Source organism: Ranitomeya imitator, chromosome 2, assembly GCF_032444005.1.
Source record: "Ranitomeya imitator isolate aRanImi1 chromosome 2, aRanImi1.pri, whole genome shotgun sequence".
NCBI lineage: Eukaryota > Metazoa > Chordata > Amphibia > Anura > Dendrobatidae > Ranitomeya > Ranitomeya imitator.
In genome coordinates this window covers 367,845,855-367,866,406 of record NC_091283.1, presented here as the reverse complement: position 1 = coordinate 367,866,406, position 20,552 = coordinate 367,845,855, and the positions used below count along the sequence as shown (strand labels likewise).

The 20,552-nt window shown below is 44.0% G+C and overlaps 1 protein-coding gene across 2 annotated transcripts in view; it reads right to left on the bottom strand.

The window, feature by feature from the left end:
• Positions 1–2,221: 2,221 nt before the first annotated feature.
• The window catches only part of LOC138663919 (zinc finger protein 773-like), a 41,914-nt gene continuing 23,583 nt past the window's right edge, over positions 2,222–20,552 (bottom strand). Inside the window, exons 2-7 of one of the 2 annotated variants that reach the window (XM_069750293.1) lie at positions 14,116–14,265; positions 13,806–13,985; positions 13,606–13,729; positions 13,431–13,528; positions 13,142–13,232; positions 2,222–3,780 (exon numbers count right to left, since the gene is read on the bottom strand). In XM_069750293.1, coding sequence (XP_069606394.1) covers positions 2,750–3,780; positions 13,142–13,232; positions 13,431–13,528; positions 13,606–13,729; positions 13,806–13,985; positions 14,116–14,265 — 1,674 coding nt within the window. In that variant the 3' untranslated portion in view covers positions 2,222–2,749. Of the gene's footprint in view, positions 3,781–13,141; positions 13,233–13,430; positions 13,529–13,605; positions 13,730–13,805; positions 13,986–14,115; positions 14,410–20,552 lie in introns of those variants that run through there. The other variant, XM_069750292.1, reaches the window with a different exon arrangement.

The window sequence follows — 20,552 nt, the reverse complement described above, 5'->3', positions numbered from 1 at the left end:
GTACTCACGCTGGCATGGCAACCCACATAACTTGGACTTCGTTTGGGGATCTCCTTTCCATCCTTTTAGCCACAAGGCGCGGCGAGCCGCGTTGGTCAGACCTGCCGATTTGGCTGCTAATCGGATGGAATCAGCTGAAGAATCGGCTAAAAAGGCAGTAGCTCCTCTAATTAATGGAATAGAGGACATGAGTTTATTGCGGGAAAGGCCACCTTTCAAACCTTCTTCTAGATCATTCAACCAGACCAGCATGGACCTAGCAGTGCATGTGGCCGAAATAGCCGGTCTGAAAGCTCCTGTACAGGATTCCCATGCTTTTTAAAAGGGAATCGGCTTTCCGGTCAAGCGGGTCTTGCAAAGATCCTGACTCTTCTACAGGCAGTAAAGATTTCCTAGAAGTGGATGCCACTGCCACATCTACTTTTTGGGCTTTCGACCATTTGGAAAAATCCTCGTCATTAAAGGGATAGCGACGTTTTGAGGAAGACGGCAACCCTCTTTGCCCCTGGCTTTCCCACTCCTTTCTGACTAAATCCTTTATCGCTGGAATAACAGGAAAAGAAGGGCTCTTTCTTTCGGACAAGCCAGCAAACATCACGTCCTGTGGTGTCTTAAGGGTTTTAGTATCTTCCATACCCATGGTGTTACGTACTGATTTGACTAGATTGTCAATACTGTCTGTAGGAAAGCATGTATCCTGCACACCCTCTGAGGATATAACCTCTTGGGAACCGTCCGAATCCTTATCCTCAACATCAGAGGATTGTTCAGATCTAGGAGAGCTATATTTCTTCCTACTCTCAGGAACTTTATCCGAGCTTCGAAAGGCTCGTAATTCTTCTCTGATCATGCTACGTATATCTTCCGACCTTTCTGAAGACTCCTCACGTAAGGTGGATTCGATGCATGACTGGCACAGCGTTTTTAAATAAGTATCCGGGAGCGGCTGAGAGCATAAGGCACATTGCTTATGTTTAGATTTCCCTGTTCTTTTAACCTAGGGAATTAGATAAAAGAGGGGAGTATAATCAGCTTAAATAGGGTAGACAAACACTCACCCCTGAAGCTGTCGTCATAATACCGGCTGAAGAGGAGGAGACGGAGGCACAGATGGAGGAGCCGACCGGTCCAATCTCTTTTCTCTGGCGCTCTTGGAAGATGATCTGCGGCTGCTGCTAGTCCGGCTTCCAGGTGTAATAGCGGTGACTTTGGGTGAAGGCAACGCTGTGTCCTGGGGAGATGCCATGGTGGACGCCGGGTATCAGCACCGGCGTCCTTTTGTAATGGGGGCCGCCATCTTCTTCCTGCCGCACCCGGAAGTGACCAGTACATCCGGGTTGCGGCTCTGCTGTGCGCGCCTGCGCCTCCATCCAGCGATCGCGCAGGCGCCGTCCTCCTCCTGCATCACCCCGGAAGTTGTAGTAATACTTCCGGGGGACAAACACTGGGCCACACGCTGCCTGTACGCCACCGAAGATGGCGACACAGGATCTCTTACCCCAGCGGTCCGGTCCCTGCAGGTCAGCTGGATGTACCTCCGTGAGCCAGGCGACTCCCCGATCCTGGCCTCACGGTACCTGCCAGCAGAGGGGGGAAGCTACCATAGGACCCCCGACGCTGCTTCCAGCTCTGGAGCCCTTGCCGTCCCTATACAGGTAAACTGCGCAAGGGGCATCCAGGCTGGGCATCCTCTTCTCTCCAGGTCTCCCGTAGGAACAGGAAACCAACTGTGGGAGCGAGGGGGACCGCCCCTTTTATTCTCTCCATAGGGTTTCCTGTTCCTAGGGGCGGATCCCCTCTCTCAAGTGGGTGCTGTTGTGGCGAAGAGAAAAAAAGAAATCAAGCAATTAGTAATGCATCCTGCTTCTACTAAAATTTGTGACTGACTTCTCATTCTAAAGAGTTTACCGAATTTGAGAATGATACTATAATAAGACACTATTGTTGTACCAAGGCAGTTTCTGAAGTTTCTTCTCTACTAAATATTCTACCCTGAATTGTGCGCAGTGTTTGTTGAAATGTGAAAGCATTTAGGAAACGCGGCAACTCAGCTACAGAGTGGTAGACCAAGTAAAGTTATGCAGCGGAATTTCCAATGCCTGAGGATCAGAGGGCATAAAAGTTGCTAATACTTTACTCATTCCATGACAATGGAGATTTCGACTCTGCAGTTTCATAACTGGCGGGGGTAAAAGCTGTGCCCCGCTAGAAATTTCATGACATGGGTTTCCATGCTACATAGCCGAACACCTACATGCACATCCTTGCATCACAAGGTGAAGTGTCAGATGGAGTGCTGTTAATCCACAACAACTGGACTCTAGTCAAAATGTGTTACGTGTAGTGTTGAATTATGATTCTCGATCTGCCAGTCTGATATAGGAGTATAGGTTTGATGAATGCCAAAACAATGTTACATTTTGACTGCATTGTGCCAATTGTAAAGAGGTAGTAAAGAGATAAGGATATGGGGTTGACTTAGGGATTGGCCTTGCATACCAAGACATTTTCGACAATTGTATGCTTCCAACATTTTGGGATTAGTTTTGGAAAAACTTTTTTCTGTACCAACACGATTGTGCCCCAGTTAATGTAAAAGAACTTGACTATGATAGAAAAAAGCTCTTGTGGGTGTAATGTCTAGGTGTCTCAATACTTTAGTCCTTTTAACGTATATCCTATAAATCAATACAAAATTTTCAGTGCACATGTTAGTTTTTATTATCCTCATTCTATTACATTTTTGTAGTTATGTAACTGTAAAACGTTTACTTGTACAATTTTCTTCTTCCCTTTTCTTATGCAAAAGTAGACTTGATCTATACCTAAAACATTTCCCACATTCCAAACATGAAAATGGCTTCTCCCCAGTGTGCGTTCTCTTATGTGTAACAAGACTTGACAACTGACTAAAATGTTGTCCACATTCTGAACATGAATATGGCTTCTCCCCTGTATGAATTCTCTTGTGTGTAACAAGACTTGACATTTGACTAAAATGGTGCCCACATTCTGAACATGAATATGGCTTCTCTCCTGTGTGAGTTCTTTTGTGGGTAACAAGATATAACTTCAGCCTAAAACATTTCCCACATTCTGAACATGAATATGGCTTCTCCCCTGTGTGACTTCTTTGATGTCTAGCAAGGTCCGATTTCTGCTTAAAACATTTTCCACATTCTAAACATGCAAATGGCTTCTCCCCTGTGTGAATTCTCTTATGAGAAAATAAATTTGATTTGTTTGCAAAAGTTTTCCCACATTCTAGACATAGATATGGCTTCTCCCCTGTGTGAGTTCTCCCATGCCTAACAAGACTTGATTTTCGACTGAAATATTTTCCACAATCTAAACATGGATAAAACTTCTTCCTTTTGTGAGTTCTTTCATATGGATCAAGAGTTAAGTTACGCTTAAAATATCTCCCATGCTCTGAACATGAAAATGGCTTCTCTTCTGTGTGACTTCTTTGAAGACTAGCAAGAACTGAGTTCAGGTTAAAACATTTCCCATATTCTGAACATGACAAGTTCTTCTTTCCTGTGTTAGAGCTTTGATTTTTATCAACCCTTCTGTGACTTTTGTTTTTCTTAATAGTCTGTGATGAATCAGAACATAAGACATGATTAAAATGATTGCCTGATGGATCTTTGCTGTGAAGGGATGATGCTATAGTTGGTATAATGCAATGTTCTTCATATGTAACTTCTGTGACACCAAGATCATCTGATTTCATATCTGAAGATGCCAGAAGCCCCTCTAATCTCCCAGTAAAGTCATCTGTAAGAATAAAACTTTATTACTTTTTCAATAATAAAAACTTGAAAATAATATACATAATTATACATATACAAATCACTTAACCATCTGCTCACTCTTTCTATCCTCCTTCTCCTAGTCGCTGGAGACATCTCTCCCCAGCCCCACATGTTATAGCAAGTCTAACCTCCCAAACGCTACACTCAGAAACCCCTCTAACCTTATTAATACCCCATGCATGCCTTCTGCCTCTTTCAATTATGCCCTTTGGAATTATCGCTCTGTGTGTAATAAACTCCATTTCATCCATGACTTCTTCCTTTCTAATTCTCTTAACCTCCTGGCTCTTACTGAAACCTGGATCCAGCAGTCAGACACCACCACTGCTGCTGCTCTCTGATATGGTGGACTACATTTTTCTCACACCCCAAGATCGGACAACAGAGCAGGTGGAGGCGGTGGCCTGCTCCTATCAACCAAATGTACCTTACAGGTTATCCCCCAAGTACCCTCACTTGTATTCCCTTCTTTTGAGGTCCATGCGGTCAGACTCTACATCCCCTTCTCCATGCGAGTGGCCGTGGTGTATAGTCCTCCAAGCCCCTCTCCTCAGTTCCTGGATCACTTTGCCACCTGGCTTCCTCACTTTCTTTCCTGTGACATCCCTACCCTCATCATGGGTGATTTCAACATCCCCATTGCTTTTCCCCTCTCTCCATCTGCTTCTCACCTTTTATCTCTAACCTCCTCTTTCGGCCTCTCGGAGCATACTAACTCTCCAATGCATGACGACGGAAACTCCCTCGACTTGATCTTCTCCCGCCTTTGCTCAGTGGACGATTTCACAAACTCCCCTCTCCCGCTTTGTGACCACAACCTTCTTTCATTCTCTAACAAGAACTGCCATCCTGCCCAGGTCACCCCCACTTTCCACACTTATAGAAACATACAGGCCATTAACACCCAGAAACCTGTGAAGAACTTGCAGTCCTCATTGGCCCCTATCTCCTCCATCTCATGTCCTGATTCTGCACTGAAGCATTACAATGAAACCCTGCAAAGTGCCCTGGATGAAATTGCACCTCCTATACATAGAAGAACTCGGCACAGACGGCGACAACCGTGGCAAACGCTGCAAACACGCTTCCTGCAGCGGTGCTCCAGGTGCGCCGAACGTCTGTGGAGAAAATCTAATCTACCCGAAGATTTCATCCATTATAAGTTCATGCTTAAAACATACAACTCTGCCCTTCCCCTGTCCAAATAAACACCCTCATCACCTCCCTGTCCAATAACCATAAACGTCTCTGACACTTTCCAGTCTCTACTCAACCCAAGAGTGCAGTCCCCAACCACAGATCTCCGCGCTGACGATCTGGCCAATTACTTTAAAGAAAAAATTGACCACATCCGACAGGAAATTATCTCCCAATCCCTTCATACCATGCACTGTCCTCCCTCTCCCATAGCATCTAGTTCACTCTCTAACTTGGAACCAGTTACAGAAGAAGTAATCAAGCTCCTTGAAACTTCTCGTCCGACCACTTGCACCAGTGACCCCATTCTGTTACATCTCCTACAGTCCCTTTCCCCAGCTGTCACCTCTCAATTAACAAAAATATTCAACCTCTCTCTCTCTTCCGGTATCTTTCCCTCCTCATTTAAGCATGCCATCAAACATCAACTAAAAAAACCATTCACAAAGCGCTTCATGGCTCAGCACCACACTAAATCTCCTCCCTGGTCTCAGCCTACCACCCTACCTGTGCTCGTTCTGCTAATGACCTGAGGTTAGCATCCTCAATAATCAGAACCTCCCACTCCCGTCTCCAAGACTTTTCACGTGCTTCGCCAATTCTTCGGAATGCACTACCCAGGTTAATACGATTAATCCCCCATCCCCCCAGTTTTAAGCGTGCCCTAAAACCGCATTTGTTCAGACTGGCCTACCGCCTCAAAGCATTAAACTAATTAATCCTGTGTGGCCCATTCATATAAGTTAAACCAAAATCAGGTTCCTCGCATCATGTTCTCACACACTTTATGCAGTTATTAGCCCTCTGTGTCTGTACTGCTACATACTTAGGCTGTTAACTGGTTCATGCAGCTTTACATGAGCATCGGATCCTTACACTATGGCTGGTCCGAACAACAAATCAATTGTTACCATCCACCTCTCATGTCTCCCCTTTTCCTCATAGTTTGTAAGCTTGCGAGCAGGGCCCTCACTCCTCTTGGTATCTATTATGAACTGTGATTTTTGTTATGCTGTAATGTCTATTGTATGTACAAATCCCCTCTATAATTTGTAAAGCCCTGCGGAATATGTTGGCGCTATATAAATAAAATTATTATTATATTTTAAATGGCATCCACCATGCCTGCACAGTAGCAGCTATCGGGTTACCTCTATATACACTGATAGCGGCTACTGCGCAAGCGCTATTTTCAAATTGATTTTGTTTGTACAATCTGAATAAAATCACGCACAGTTATTATTAGGACAGTAAACATGCGATTATGTTGCAGAGCAGGTGCCACAGCCGACACCTACCTGCAGAAGCTTTTCTTCTTCAGTATGTACAGATATTCATTATGCAAACTAGGAGGCCAGCAGTGGAAAGGGTCTCTAGTTATGTATGACATGCATGAGCTACAAAAACTCATCAAATATCACTTCAATCTAACTAGTATGGAACGATCTACAATCTTATTTCTATCCGAGAACCCAGTTATAAATATAAGAGCCATAAAGGAGGAGGAATTGGGATTCAAAACAAAAGTATCAACTTGTCGGAGGTCAACTGTATTCTCTCTGACCACAAATTTTACAAACGTCTAATTCCTCTTAAGAGTAAATACAATGGATATAAAGTCTATAAACTCCTGTTATAATGTTATAACGTTTTTGTCATGTAAAAATAAATATTTGCAGAACATTTTGAACATTTAATATCGCCCGCAATCTGTACAATTCAATTGAGAAACAAATTATTTTTATGGATGAAATAAAGATAACAAAACTAAAATAATGTGGTTGCGTAAGTGTGAGCACCCTCTTATAACTGAGGATATGGTTTGTGTTAGCCAACCACATTTAAACTCATGTTACATAGTATCCAGGGCACAGCTGCCATCATTTACAGTGATTCTGATTAACACAGTAGAATGTTTTGCTGTTCTAGTAGGATTTTATTGACAGTTTCACAGCAAAAGCCATGGTCCATAAAAAGCTGACAACACAGCAAATGGATCTCGGAAAAGGGTACAAAAAGTTTCTAAGGCATGAGATACAGCTGCTTCTCACAAAATTAGAATATCATCAAAAAGTTAATTAATTTCAGTTCTTCAATACAAAAAGTGAAACTCATTATATAGAGTCATTACAAACAGAGTGATCTATTTAAAGTGTTTATTTCTGTTAATGCTGATGATTATAGCTTAGGCTACTTTCACACTTCTGTTGTTTGGGCTACGTCGCAATGCGTCGTTTTGGAGAAAAAACATCCTGCAAAGTTGACCGCAGGATGCGTTTTTTCTCCATAGACTTGCATTAGTGACGCATTGCGACGTATGGCCACACGTCGCATCGATCGTGCGACGGATGTGTCGTGTTTTGGCGGACTGTCGGCGCAAAAAAAAGTTCCATGTAACTTTTTTGTGCGTCGCCTCTGCCATTTTCGAACGCGCATGCGCGGCCGAAACTCCGCCCGCTCCTCCCCGGACTGCAGAATGGGCAGCGGATGCGTTGAAAAACTGCATCTGCTGCCCACGTCATGCAGTTATTTTCACAACGTCCATCGGGCCGACGGTTTGCGACGGCCCCGTACCGACGGAAGTGTGAAAGTAGCCTTATAGCCAACGAAAACCCAAAATTCATTATCTCAGTAAATTAGAATAATTAACAAAAAACACCTGCAAAGGCTTCAGTAGGCTCCATAATCATGGGGAAGACTACTGACTGGACAGATGTCCAGAAGGCAGCCATTGACACACTCCACAAGGTCATTGCTAAAGAAGCTGGCTGTTCACAGAATGCTGTATTCAAGCATATTAATGGAAAGTTGAGTGGAAGGAAAAAGTGTGGTAGAAAAAGGTAAACAAGCAATTGGGATAACCGCAGCCCTGAAAGGTTTGTTAAGAAAAGACCATTCAAAAATTTGGGGGAGATTCACAAGGAGTGGACTGCTGCTGGAGTCATAGCTTCAAGAGCCACCACACACAGACGTATCCAGGACATGGGCTACAAGTGTCGCATTCCTTGTGTCAAGCCACTCATGACCAATAGACAACGCCAGAAGGGTCTTACCTGGGCCAAGGAGAAAAAGAACTGGACTCTTGCTCTGTGGTCCAAGGTGTTGTTTTCAGATTAAAGTAAATTTTGCATTTCATTTGGAAATCAGTGTCCCAGAGTCTGGAGGAAGAGTGGAGAGGCACACAATCCAAGCTGCTTGAGGTCTAGTGTGAAGTTTCCACAATCGGTGATGGTTTGGAGAACCATATCATCTGGTGGTGTAGTTCCACTGTGTTTTATCAAGACCAAGGTCAGCACAGCCGTCTACCAGGAAATTTTAGAGCACTTCGTGCTTCCCCCTGCCGACAAACTTTTTGGAGTTGTAAATTTCAAATTGCAAGTACTAAGCACGACTTAGTACTTGCCCACACTGCCAAAAGTACCAATACCAGGTTTAAAAACAACAGTATCACTGTGTTTGATTGGCTAGCAAAGTCGCCTGACCTAACTCCATAGAGAATCTATGGGGTATTGTCAAGAGGACGATGAGAGACACCACACCCAACAATGTAGACAAGCTGAAGGCTGTTATCAAAGCAACCTGGGCTTCCATAACACCTCAGCAGTGCCACAGGCTGATCGCCTCCATACCTTGCCGCATTGATGCAGAAGTTGTTGCAAACGAGCCCCAACCAAGTAATGAGTGCATTTAGTGAACATACATTTCAGTAGGCCAACACTTTGGATTTTAAAATCATTTTTCAAGCTGAGGTTATAAAGTATTCTAATTTATGGAGATAATGACTTTTGGGTTTTCATTGGCTGTAAGCCATAATCATCAACATTAACATAAATAAACACTTGAAATAGATCACTCTGTTTGCAATGACTCTATATAATATGAGTTTCACTTTTTTGTATTGAAGAACTGAAATAAATTAACTTTTTGATAATACTCTTATTTAGTGAGAAGCACCCGTATACCATCAAACCTGTAAATATAGTCATCAAGAAGTGGCTTAAATTTGGCATAAACAGTGAAATTAACTATAGCTGGTTGTCCAGATGAAAAGACAAAAGAAAATTGGACGGGAGTCTGCCACGGTGCCTACAGCAAAATTAAAGGAGCTGCAGGAATTTTTGGCAAGTACTGGTTGTTCACTGCATGTGGCTCCTGTATTCTTCATATATGTTTTGCCAAAGCCTACATCAAATTTGCTGAAAGCACGTGGAAAAATGTGTTATGGTAAGATGAGATCAAAGTTGATCTTTTTGGCCATAATTCCACAAGGCATGTTTAACGGCATAAAGCTGACATTTCACATAACCAAAAGAACACCATACCCACAATGGAGCATGGTGAAGATAGCAATATCCTTTGGAGCTGTTTTTCAGCAGCTAGAACTCATGTTTTACTCAAGGTGGAGGGTATTATGAACAATTCATATAACACAGCCAATAGAACCCTACCAATCAATAGTAGTAGAAGCAAGGATGGATATTATTGGAATAAAACAAGTTTCAATATGTATCATATAAAATATAGAATATAGAATCCAGAAAACTGAGATACAGGACTCGGGGTGCTGAGAATGAACCCAGGTTAGGGGATATCCACCTCTGTTGGCAGAGTGCTTCCTACTTCACAGAGGAAATGTTTACTTTAATTCCCCTGATGAGTCCACCTGTAGCGGTGAGGCAATGCGGTGGATGGCTAACTCACAACCTAAGTTACGATCATGTATTACGCTAGTTAATTCAAATAATCCCATATGTAAAAACAGTCCATCAAAATAGAGGATGTCCGTTAAAATTTTCTAGGATTTGGGACTTATGGAATTCTTCATATCTCACAATCTCTACTCGAGGATAAAGATATAAATGGTGGGAAATTTCTAGATTGGATGGGTGAATGTGATGAGGAGCCACTAGACATGGAGATTGAGTAAATATGTGTATGGGTATGTACTTATATATACCATGATAAGATGTGATATCAATATAAAAGGGAATCCTGGCAGCAAAGTTGAAATTGAAACGGTTACTGTATCAGTGAATTTTGCTTTTCAATTTAGTAGTACAGAGTATGTATGACATTAAAGGTGGAAACAGTCCAGAAAGGTTTCTTCTTGGTATTCTGTTTTTTAAATGACAAAAACCTGGCATTTTAACAGGGATGTCTAGACTTTCTATATCCACTGTATAACGAACTGATCAACAAAACGTTCCATCATTAACTCAGAACCAAAAGAAGAACACTCATTTCTCATTAACAAGGAATCGGTGCTTGCTTGCATCTACCACCTTGCCAAGGCAAACAGGATCATGGGGTGCATTAAAAGAGGTCTGGATACACATGATGAGAGCATTATACTGCCTCTGTACAAATCCCTAGTTAGACCGCACATGGAGTACTGTGTCCAGTTTTGGGCACCGGTGCTCAGGAAGGATATAATGGAACTAGAGAGAGTACAAAGGAGGGCAACAAAATTAATAAAGGGGATGGGAGAACTACAATACCCAGATAGATTAGCGAAATTAGGATTATTTAGTCTAGAAAAAAGACGACTGAGGGGCGATCTAATAACCATGTATAAGTATATAAGGGGACAATACAAATATCTCGCTGAGGATCTGTTTATACCAAGGAAGGTGACGGGCACAAGGGGGCATTCTTTGCGTCTGGAGGAGAGAAGGTTTTTCCACCAACATAGAAGAGGATTCTTTACTGTTAGGGCAGTGAGAATCTGGAATTGCTTGCCTGAGGAGGTGGTGATGGCGAACTCAGTCGAGGGGTTCAAGAGAGGCCTGGATGTCTTCCTGGAGCAGAACAATATTGTATCATACAATTATTAGGTTCTGTAGAAGGACGTAGATCTGGGGATTTATTATGATGGAATATAGGCTGAACTGGATGGACAAATGTCTTTTTTCGGCCTTACTAACTATGTTACTATGTTACTATGTTACCTGCCGAAGCTTCTTAAGTCTGGCCAAGCCATTATTTCTGTGACTGGGCCACTGATGGGTTGGCAGACCCCTGTGCTTGTCATAGCAGGTGATCATTTCTGCTTCACTTTGCAGAGCTGAAGCCCTACTTAGTGCAGCACAAGCGATCAGACAATCGCAGATTCAAGTGTCCTATGGAGACTATTAAAGCAAGAAAAAAAAAAAAGTTTTAAAAATATATTAACAAAATAAAAATAAAAGTTCAAATCCCCCCTGTTTAGCTCTATTCAAAATAAAACATTAATAAAAATGCACAAATTTGGTATCCCTGTGTTCAGAAATGCCAGATCTATAACTAATAAATCTGTTCGGTAAACGTCGTAATGAGAAAAAATCAAAACCTCAAAATTAAGTTTTTTGGTCACCGCAACAATAAAATAAAATGCAATAACAGTCAAGCAAAACATCGTATCCATAACGGTATCAATAAAAATGACAGGTCAGCACCCAAAAAATAAGCCCTCATTAAGGCTAGGTTCCCATTGCGTTAGGGCAATCCGTTAAGCGCATAGCGCTAGTGGATTGCGCTAACGCAATGCTTCTATAGGGTCGGCGTTCTCCCTTCCCGCTAGCGCAGATCCCCGATCTGCGCTAGCGAGGAACGGGCCTCGGACAAAGCAGCGTCCGAGGTCCATCACAAAAGAACGGCACATCGCTAGCGCGTGCCGAAAGTGGCATGCGTTAGGGATGCCCTTCAGCAAAAAATAACATTGCTGTCAATGGGTGCGCTAACGGACCCGTTGCACGGCGTGAATTGCTACATTTTCGCAGTGCAACGCAGTCCGTTAGCGTGCACACATTAACGCAATGGGAACCTAGCCTTAGCCCAAGATCCCGAAAAATGGAGAAGCTACGGGTGTCTCGGAAAATGGAGCTATTATTTATGCTTTTGTGTTTATTGTTTTTGTTTTTTTTTTTACAAGCCTTGGATTTTTTTTCACCACTAAAATAAAGAACCTATACATGTTTGGTATCTGTTCCCCATTTTTAAATACGTTATGTATTAGGTTTCATCCAAAAGTACAAGTTGGCCAACAAAAAACAAGCCCTCATATGGCTATATTGATGGAAAAATAAAAAGTTATGGCTGCTGGAAGAAGGGGAGCAAAAAAACGAAAATAGAAAACTCTAAGGTCGTGAAATGGCTAAAACACAAAAACTTGATTTCAACAATGTCATTTTCTGATGATCGCTTCCCTTTAACATTTATAGGGCTAATAACAGTAATTTGGATTTACAATTACTTTTATTAATTTATTTTTCATTTATGTTACACACTGTGCATGTAAAGATTGAAATATTTTTATTTTCACCCTTTTTCCCCTGTTAGGCTACGTTCACATTTGCGTTGCGTCGGGCGCAACCGCGGCGACGCATGCGTCATGCGCCCCTATATTTAACATGGGGGGCGCATGGACATGCGTTGTGCTGCGTTTTGCGACGCATGCTTTTTTTTTTGCCGCAAGCGTGGGGCGCAGAGGACGCAGCAAGTTGCATTTTTTTTTGCGTCCAAAATTCGGCAATAAAAGTCTCCGACGCAACATCGCACAACGCAAATGTGAACGTAGCCTAACTGGGGAAAAATATTACCACCAGTTATAAGGGAAATGAAGTCTCTTAGCTCTGCAGTAGAGCTAATTCTCTTATGACGTAACAGCTCCTGCTCATTACCGATACACATCAACCACATAATCTCTCTCTATAGAATAGGATGTGATTACGGTGCTTCCAATTTCTGGGTACCCAGCACTTTTTTAGCACTGTGTATACAGCAATTGAGAGGGCACAGATTGTAATAAATCATCTCTGCTTTCTCTATGGTGACTCAGGCTGTCTCTAGCACCGGCAGTTACACCATCACATGTATTTGTGCTCCTATGCAGCGATGCTTTACAACGTCACTGCAGAATAGGAACATGACAGCCCAGATGTTTATAGTCTATGGAGAGTGTCCAAAGCTACTTGGACCTTTGAAATCCTCTCGGGACACAACATTTTATTTCTACACACACTGTCGCACTTTCATTCATATACAATGTTTAGTTGAATACCCAATCAGGTGTAAATAATCATCACTTAATTTCTATCAGCTGGTGACTGAGAAGAAGCTGTGACCTCTCTGCAGTGGTTACTGCTCACCTGGGTAGTTATCTGTATGAATCTCCTCTTTACACCACTCATCACCCCTCACATATGTCTCTTTTGTATTAATACGGGTCAGATCTTCACCCTGGAACAAATATTGTAAAAGTCACAGACAGTTGGAGAAGTCACATCTATGATCAGCTCTAATCCTGCCATCTCCACCGCTCTCATTACACAAGTATAAAACATATAATACTGGTGGATAAAACAAGACTGAGCACAAGACCTTCACAGCCGTCTACACATCATAGGGGAGATCTCATGACACCTTCTCTCCATCTACCTGATGATCCTGAAGAAAATTGGGATTTTCTTGTTTACAGTTCTGTGGAAGAAGAGGACGGGGACATCTCTCTGGTGTTGTCCTCTTACTGGATAGAACTAGAGGAAACACATACAGGGACTGAATTAATTCTTAACAGATAATTATAGGCCGTGTATTTAGTCCTGTCTATTACCTGGTGATACGAGAGGCTGGGGAACCTCCATCATGATGTCCTTGTACAGATCTTTGTGTCCTTCTAAATACTCCCACTCCTCCATGGAGAAATAGATGGTGATATCTTGACACCTTATAGAAACCTGACACATACAATGATACCGTCATCTCCCTTCATAGTGTTACTGTATAATGTCCCAGCATTCCCAGCAGTGTCACCTCTCCAGTCAGCAGCTCAATAATCTTGTAGGCAAGTTCTAGGATCTTCTGGTCATTGATGTCCTCATGCATCAGGGGATGAGGTGAAGGCCCTGTGATTGGGCTCAGGGGTCTTCCCCATCCCTCAGACCCAGTGGCCTGACAGCGCTCACTAGAGGTCTTCTTCACTACTATGTAATCCTGGTTATGGAGAGACACATTAATAAATCTCACTACAGACATTTCCAGAGTCCTCACCTCTCCAGTTCTGTCCATCTGTTATTCCCATAGATAAGAATGATTTTAATGTGACATCATAAGAATCTCTCACCTCTCCAGTAAGCCGGAAGAGGATCTCTAGGGTGAGGTATAATATCCTCTCCTTCATCTTGTCCTTGTCCCGATCCATCCTTGAAGGGTGAATAGGGAAAATTCTCTTATATAGAAGATTTCCACTGAGAGGATCAGATATTGCAGGGACCTGAATGGGGAAAAGATGACAATGTAACATCATAAAGATCCCGTGTAATACTACAATTACTGGAGATAAGAAGGGAACATAGTAGTGAGATCGAGGGCTACAGATAAATCACTACTTATGGTCTAGAGAACTTTATAGGTGACTCTTAGGATTACCGGGCTTTGCAGAGGTCTATTTGATTGAACAGTTTGTTGTTTGTGTGCAGTTAACTTTATTTGCTACTGATATGAAGCTGACATATCAGTTGTACAGAGCTGGATCCCAGTGTATCACATTCACAATCGCCTGATTTACCCATGGCCAAATTTGGTCTAGATTGCTCAAGTCGTTTGGCCAGAAATTAAGACAGGATGACAGAAATTCATTTTTATATATAGAGATTAGCAGATCACATTGTTAATAGTGATGAGCAAGCATGCTCGCCACTACTCGTTACTTGCCCAAGCATCTCACAGCTCAAGATGCTCGGAGCTCTCCGAGTATTTCCGGGATTGCTCGGTGGGAGCTCGGGTCCCCGCCTGCATGTTTGGCACTCTTTATAGAGCCAATGAACATGCAGGGATTGTCTGCCACACACTTTAATGCCGCAGCCATGTTGGTTGTAGCATCACAGTGATTGGCTGGCCAAACAGCATCATCAGGTCTATATCATATATATCATATATATACTCGTCACAGTCTACTACGGAATCAGGCAGTGTAGGGAGAGTTGCTGCTGAGCAAGGGAGAGATTTGCCTGGTTCTTACTTAGTGTGAGTATACTATATAGTATATCTCAACTAACAGTCCTTTTGAGGACTAAAGGTACCGTTACACTAAATGATTTACCAACGATCACGACCAGCGATACGACCTGGCCGTGATCGTTGGTAAGTCATTGTGTGGTCGCTGGAGAGCTGTCACACAGACAGCTCTCCAGCGACCAACGATGCCGAAGTCCCCGGGTAACCATCGGGTTACTAAGCGCAGGGCCACGCTTAGTAACCCGATATTTACCCTGGTTACCATTGTAAATGTAAAAAACAAAACAGTACATACTCACATTCCGGTGTCTGTCACGTCCCTCGCCGTCAGCTTCCCGCACTGACTGTGAGCGCCCGCTGTAAAGCACAGCACAGCGGTGACGTCACTGCGTCGCGGCCCTGCGCTTAGTAACCCGATGTTTACACTGGTTACAAGTGAACACATCGCTGGATCGGCGTCACACACGCCGATCCAGCGATGACAGCTGGTGATCCAGCGACGAAATAAAGTTCTGGCCTTCTAGCTCCGACCAGCGATGTCACAGCGGGATCCTGATCGCTGCTGCATGTCAAACACAACGAGATCGCTATCCAGGACGCTGCAACGTCAAGGATCGCTATTGTTCTCGTTCAAAAGTTGCTCAGTGTGAAGGTGCCTTTATAAAGCTGCAGAGATCAGTGCTAGGCAGGCATGCAATGTGTGTGGCAAACTGCAGTGCATATAGCAAGAGGGTCCATTCCAGTTATGTCTGCTGCTGCCATTAGAGATATTTAATACAAAACTCCCAGATACATATTGTGAGCGCACGAGGTCTGGCAGTAAATACGCCAAAAGACCCCGACCTCACCAAATCAGCTCAAAACAAACCATGCCAAAAGGAGAGCAATTCAGAGCAATGATTTATAAAACAAACTTTAATTGCCATAAATAATACAAAAACATATATCAAAAAATTACATTATCTAATGATTAGAGCACAGGATGAATGTCCCAGGAATGCTGGAAAAGCGCCCATCCCCCCACTCCCCCAGATGTAAATACCCTTGTAATGGCATGCATAAGAAAAAGCACCTGCACTATCCAACCAAGATCATCCCAAAGCAGTGGGATTCTATAGTAATGCCATTAAGTATGGTGGTGGAAAAAGGGTGCTAGCACTTACCACTACACAGAGGTAGGGGGGGGGGCGGTCGGGCGATGGTCCCCAACGCACGTTTCGTGGCCACCAGTGCCACTTCCTCAGGGGGATAACCATGTACTGCCTAACAGGACCTTAAAATAGCCCTTGGCCCCGGTCACATGGTACACAGCAGCCAATCACAGTGGCGCCATCGGCACATGTGCACTGTGTCCGGCAAGTCCCAGCAGTGGAAATCAGCGTCAGACTAGGTGCGCACGCCCAGGGCAAAGAAAAAATGTCCGGAGCGCACACACCGAGCCCTAAGACGCCGGTCCACACAGGGACAGGACGAATCACAGCGCAATGCGCACGGCCACTGGTGAGGGAAAATACTAAAAGTGCACAATATAGGTATAAAAGCTACTCCCTCCACATCCACTACTCATAGCTACTACCAATACAGGACAATTGGGGACCCATCAAAAATACAGCTCACAATAAAAACCGGTAAATGAACAAATATACAAAGTGGAACTAAACCGTTTTCTATATATCAGCATCACATTATAGTGGAAAAAGTGCATCGCTTCAGTTTAACAGTCTTCATAGTAAGAATATTTGTCCCATTCTCTCTGAAGCAGATGTCTTGATGAGTCCACTTTGCCCCGATTTGGATGGTATCCACGCTGGTTACTTGAACGGAGCCAAGGACATATTCAAAAGGCATACCTTAAGGCCACGGATCAATTATTATCACTAATAATGTAAATAAACCAGAGGTTAAAATCACAAACACAAACATAAAAACAAATGCTAAAACCTAAAGATCCCGAACCATACAGGGGTTAAGGACGCCTAGGGCTGGAAGGGTCATATATTTAAATACAAAAGGAGGCAGAGGATGACACCTTGGCACACACAAATAAGGAATAAATAATAAGGAGTACAAACGGTACCAGGGATTCCCAGCCAGTCTCCCATGCTGGTCCCTGCCTAGCCTAAAGCTGCTTAGCATTCTGACGAGGGCAGGCACATTCTACTTAGTGTGGCCGTTAAGTACTCATAAGTAGGGAGCAAAGCTCAGAGCCTCATTCAGACCCGCTGGTGACATAGTACCAAGTCTAACTATCCACCTAGTTTCCTTTTGTGCTAGAAGTTTTTATTGTCCCCACCCCGAATACCCAAGTGCAAGGCATCAATACCCCTCACCTTTAATAGATTTGCATTGCACTTATGGTGCCGCAAAAAATGTCGTGGAATGGGTTTCAGGTCTGACGTGTTGGTCACTGTCTTGGCAGCACCAATGTCCCGGACATGCTCACGGACACGGACTCTCAGCTCCCGTGTGGTAAGACCTATGTAAATCATGGGACACGGGCATGTCGCATAGTAGATTATATTGGTTGTGCCGCATGAGATCCGTTCCCTGATGTCAAATTCTCTCGTTCCATCAGTAGAAGTGAAACTGGAGCATCGCAGGACATTGGTGCAGGCAAGACAGTGCCCGCAGGGAAAACACCCCAAAGTGGGGCCCCTCGAACCAAATGGGTTACTCGGACTGGGGACATAGTGGCTACGCACCAGCAGGTCATTCAAATTTTTGCATCTCCTAGAGGTCATCTGAGGGTATGGGCCAAGGGAGGCCGCCAGAGAGGGCTCAGCCCCAAGAACTGACCAGTGCTTGGCAAGGATGGAGCGCATCCCATTCCACTCATGATTGTACGTAGAAATAAAGCGAATGGTGCCAGCCCCATCCCTGCCAATCTGCCGGTCACGTGGATGCAGTAGAGTCTCACGTGGGGTCTTTCTGGCGCGATCATAACCATGTTTTATGGATCGCCGGCTATACCCCCGAGCCAAAAATCGGTCCCTGAGATCAGAGGCCTGTGCCTCAAATTTTGACTCAGAGGAACAGATTCGCCGCATCCTCAGGAATTGTCCGATCGGGACGGCCCTAACCGTGGACGGATCATGTGCTGATGAGGCATGCAACAGTGCGTTAACAGAGGTCGACTTCCTGAAGACATCCGCCTGGATACGGCGATGGTTGTCGATCTCAAGACGGACGTCCAGAAAGTCGACCGCGACCTCACTGTAAACATGCGGAAGTTTAATATTAAGAGTGTTGTTATTCACAGCACCCATAAAGTCCTGGAGCTGCTGGACAGTCCCATCCCACAAAAAAAGAATATCATCAATGAAGCAATACCAGCACAGCACGTGGGAGGCGGCCGGTGGGCCCTCGTCGCCAAAAAGGAATCTCTCCCAATAACCAAGGAAGAGATTAGCATACGAAGGCGCACAGGCCGCGCCCATGGCTGTGCCGCGCTTCTGTAAATAAAAAACGTCTTTAAAGACGAAAAAATTATGTGTGAGAACAAAGTCCAGCAGCTCAAGTACCAATCCACGTAAAGGGCCGCCCAGATCGGAAGTCCCGAGGAAGAAGCGAACCGCCTCCAACCCACAAGAGTGTTCTATACAAGTATACAACCTTTCAACGTCAGCAGTGACGAGAAGGGTTGCTTTGTCCACAAGGATGCCGTCAACCCGCGCTAGGACATCCGTGGTGTCACGAATATAAGAAGGTAATGTCTGGACTAGGGGCTTCAGATAGAAATCAATAAATTGACACACACGGTCACATAAACCCCCAATCCCAGACACAATCGGACGTCCCGGGGGGTTGAGGGCATCCTTGTGGACTTTGGGCAACAAATAAAAGGTAGGAGTTCTGGGGGATCTGACCATCAAACCATCGAAGACCTTTTTGGGGATAATACCCCCCTCAAAAGCTCCAAATAGAACCTGCTCTAACTCCCGCAGGTATATCACCATCGGATTGGAGGACAACCTAATGTAGGTGTCAGAGTTCCGGAGCTGGCGAAATGCCTCTCGCTCATATTTATCACTTGGCCAGACCACAATGTTCCCCCCCTTGTCCGCAGGCTTGAATACAACATCCCGCAATGATTGAAGCTGCCCGATAGCCTGACGTTGTTTAGCGGTTAAATTATCATAAGTACGCCTAGTAGACAATTTTTTTAAATCCTCACTAACCAATCTAGTGAATACTTCGATTGCCGGGCTTAAGGACAAGGGGGGGAACCTTGTGGACCTGTGCAGGATAGAAGACGGAAAACTACTTACATTAGGACACTCCTGTTCCTCCAATAAGTCCTCCAAATCACGAAGTGCTTGTGCTTCAACTGCACTCATGGACTCTGATGTAGGATCCCTTCCATGCAGTTTTCTCAAAATCAATTTGCGGGAAAAGAGATGCAGGTCCTTTAGGGCTGTAAAATAGTCAAATGAATTCGTTGGAGAGAAAGTCAGACCCCTACTCAGAACATCCAACTTAGACTCAGTAAGTGCATGTGATGATAAGTTTAATACCTGGAGTCCACCCTGGCGACCACCCCAGGCCGTAGCTCCCCCAGCTCCCTTATTCCTGGTGTGTTGCCTGGTAGTCATCCTCTTATTGCCGGACTCAGACATTGAAACCTGTTCAGACTGAAAAGTGCTGGACCTGGCATCTTCCTCATGGTTGGATCTGCCAGAAAATGCTGAAGTGGATCTCGACCGGGAATAAGACATGTTCCTCGACCTTGGTCGAGAACGACCCCATGGGTTCCGCCATCTATATGCTCTAGACTGCTGTTTGTCCAGAATATCACGGTTAAATTTTTTTGTTTTAGTTGTTTGAATGTCATGGGCCCACTTCTGCAAGTCGGCATCAATTTCTTCATTTAGTTTTTTTAGAGCGTCACTTGACATATTCCTTCTGCAGGCACACCTGTAACTCATCAATCTCCTTCTCAATTACTTCCAGAGATTCATGGTTCAACCGTTTTAGCAGAACCATGAACCCCCTGGAGCAGGTATTAGTCAATTCCTCCCAATCATTTTTAAACTTGTCATCCAAGATAGGGAATGACGGAAACACTTGGATACGAAGCCCACGTGGGATAAGGTCCTTCTGGATATACATATCCAGGAACTTATGGTTCCACCATGTCCGAGTCCTCTTACGTAAAAGTTCCTTAAAACGATGTACCACCTCCTGCAAATCTTTGGAGGACCCCTCAACCACCCCGTCAGCATTGTCAAGACAGACATCATTAATCTGTGCTCGCCAGGTGCAGTCACGCGCACGGAGGTCCATGCCTAAGAATGGGAAAGCTGTGAAAAACACAGAGAATATTGAATACAAAACTCCCAGATACATATTGTGAGCGCACGAGGTCTGGCAGTAAATACGCCAAAAGACCCCGACCTCACCAAATCAGCTCAAAACAAACCATGCCAAAAGGAGAGCAATTCAGAGCAATGATTTATAAAACAAACTTTAATTGCCATAAATAATACAAAAACATATATCAAAATATTACATTATCTAATGACTAGAGCACAGGATGAATGTCCC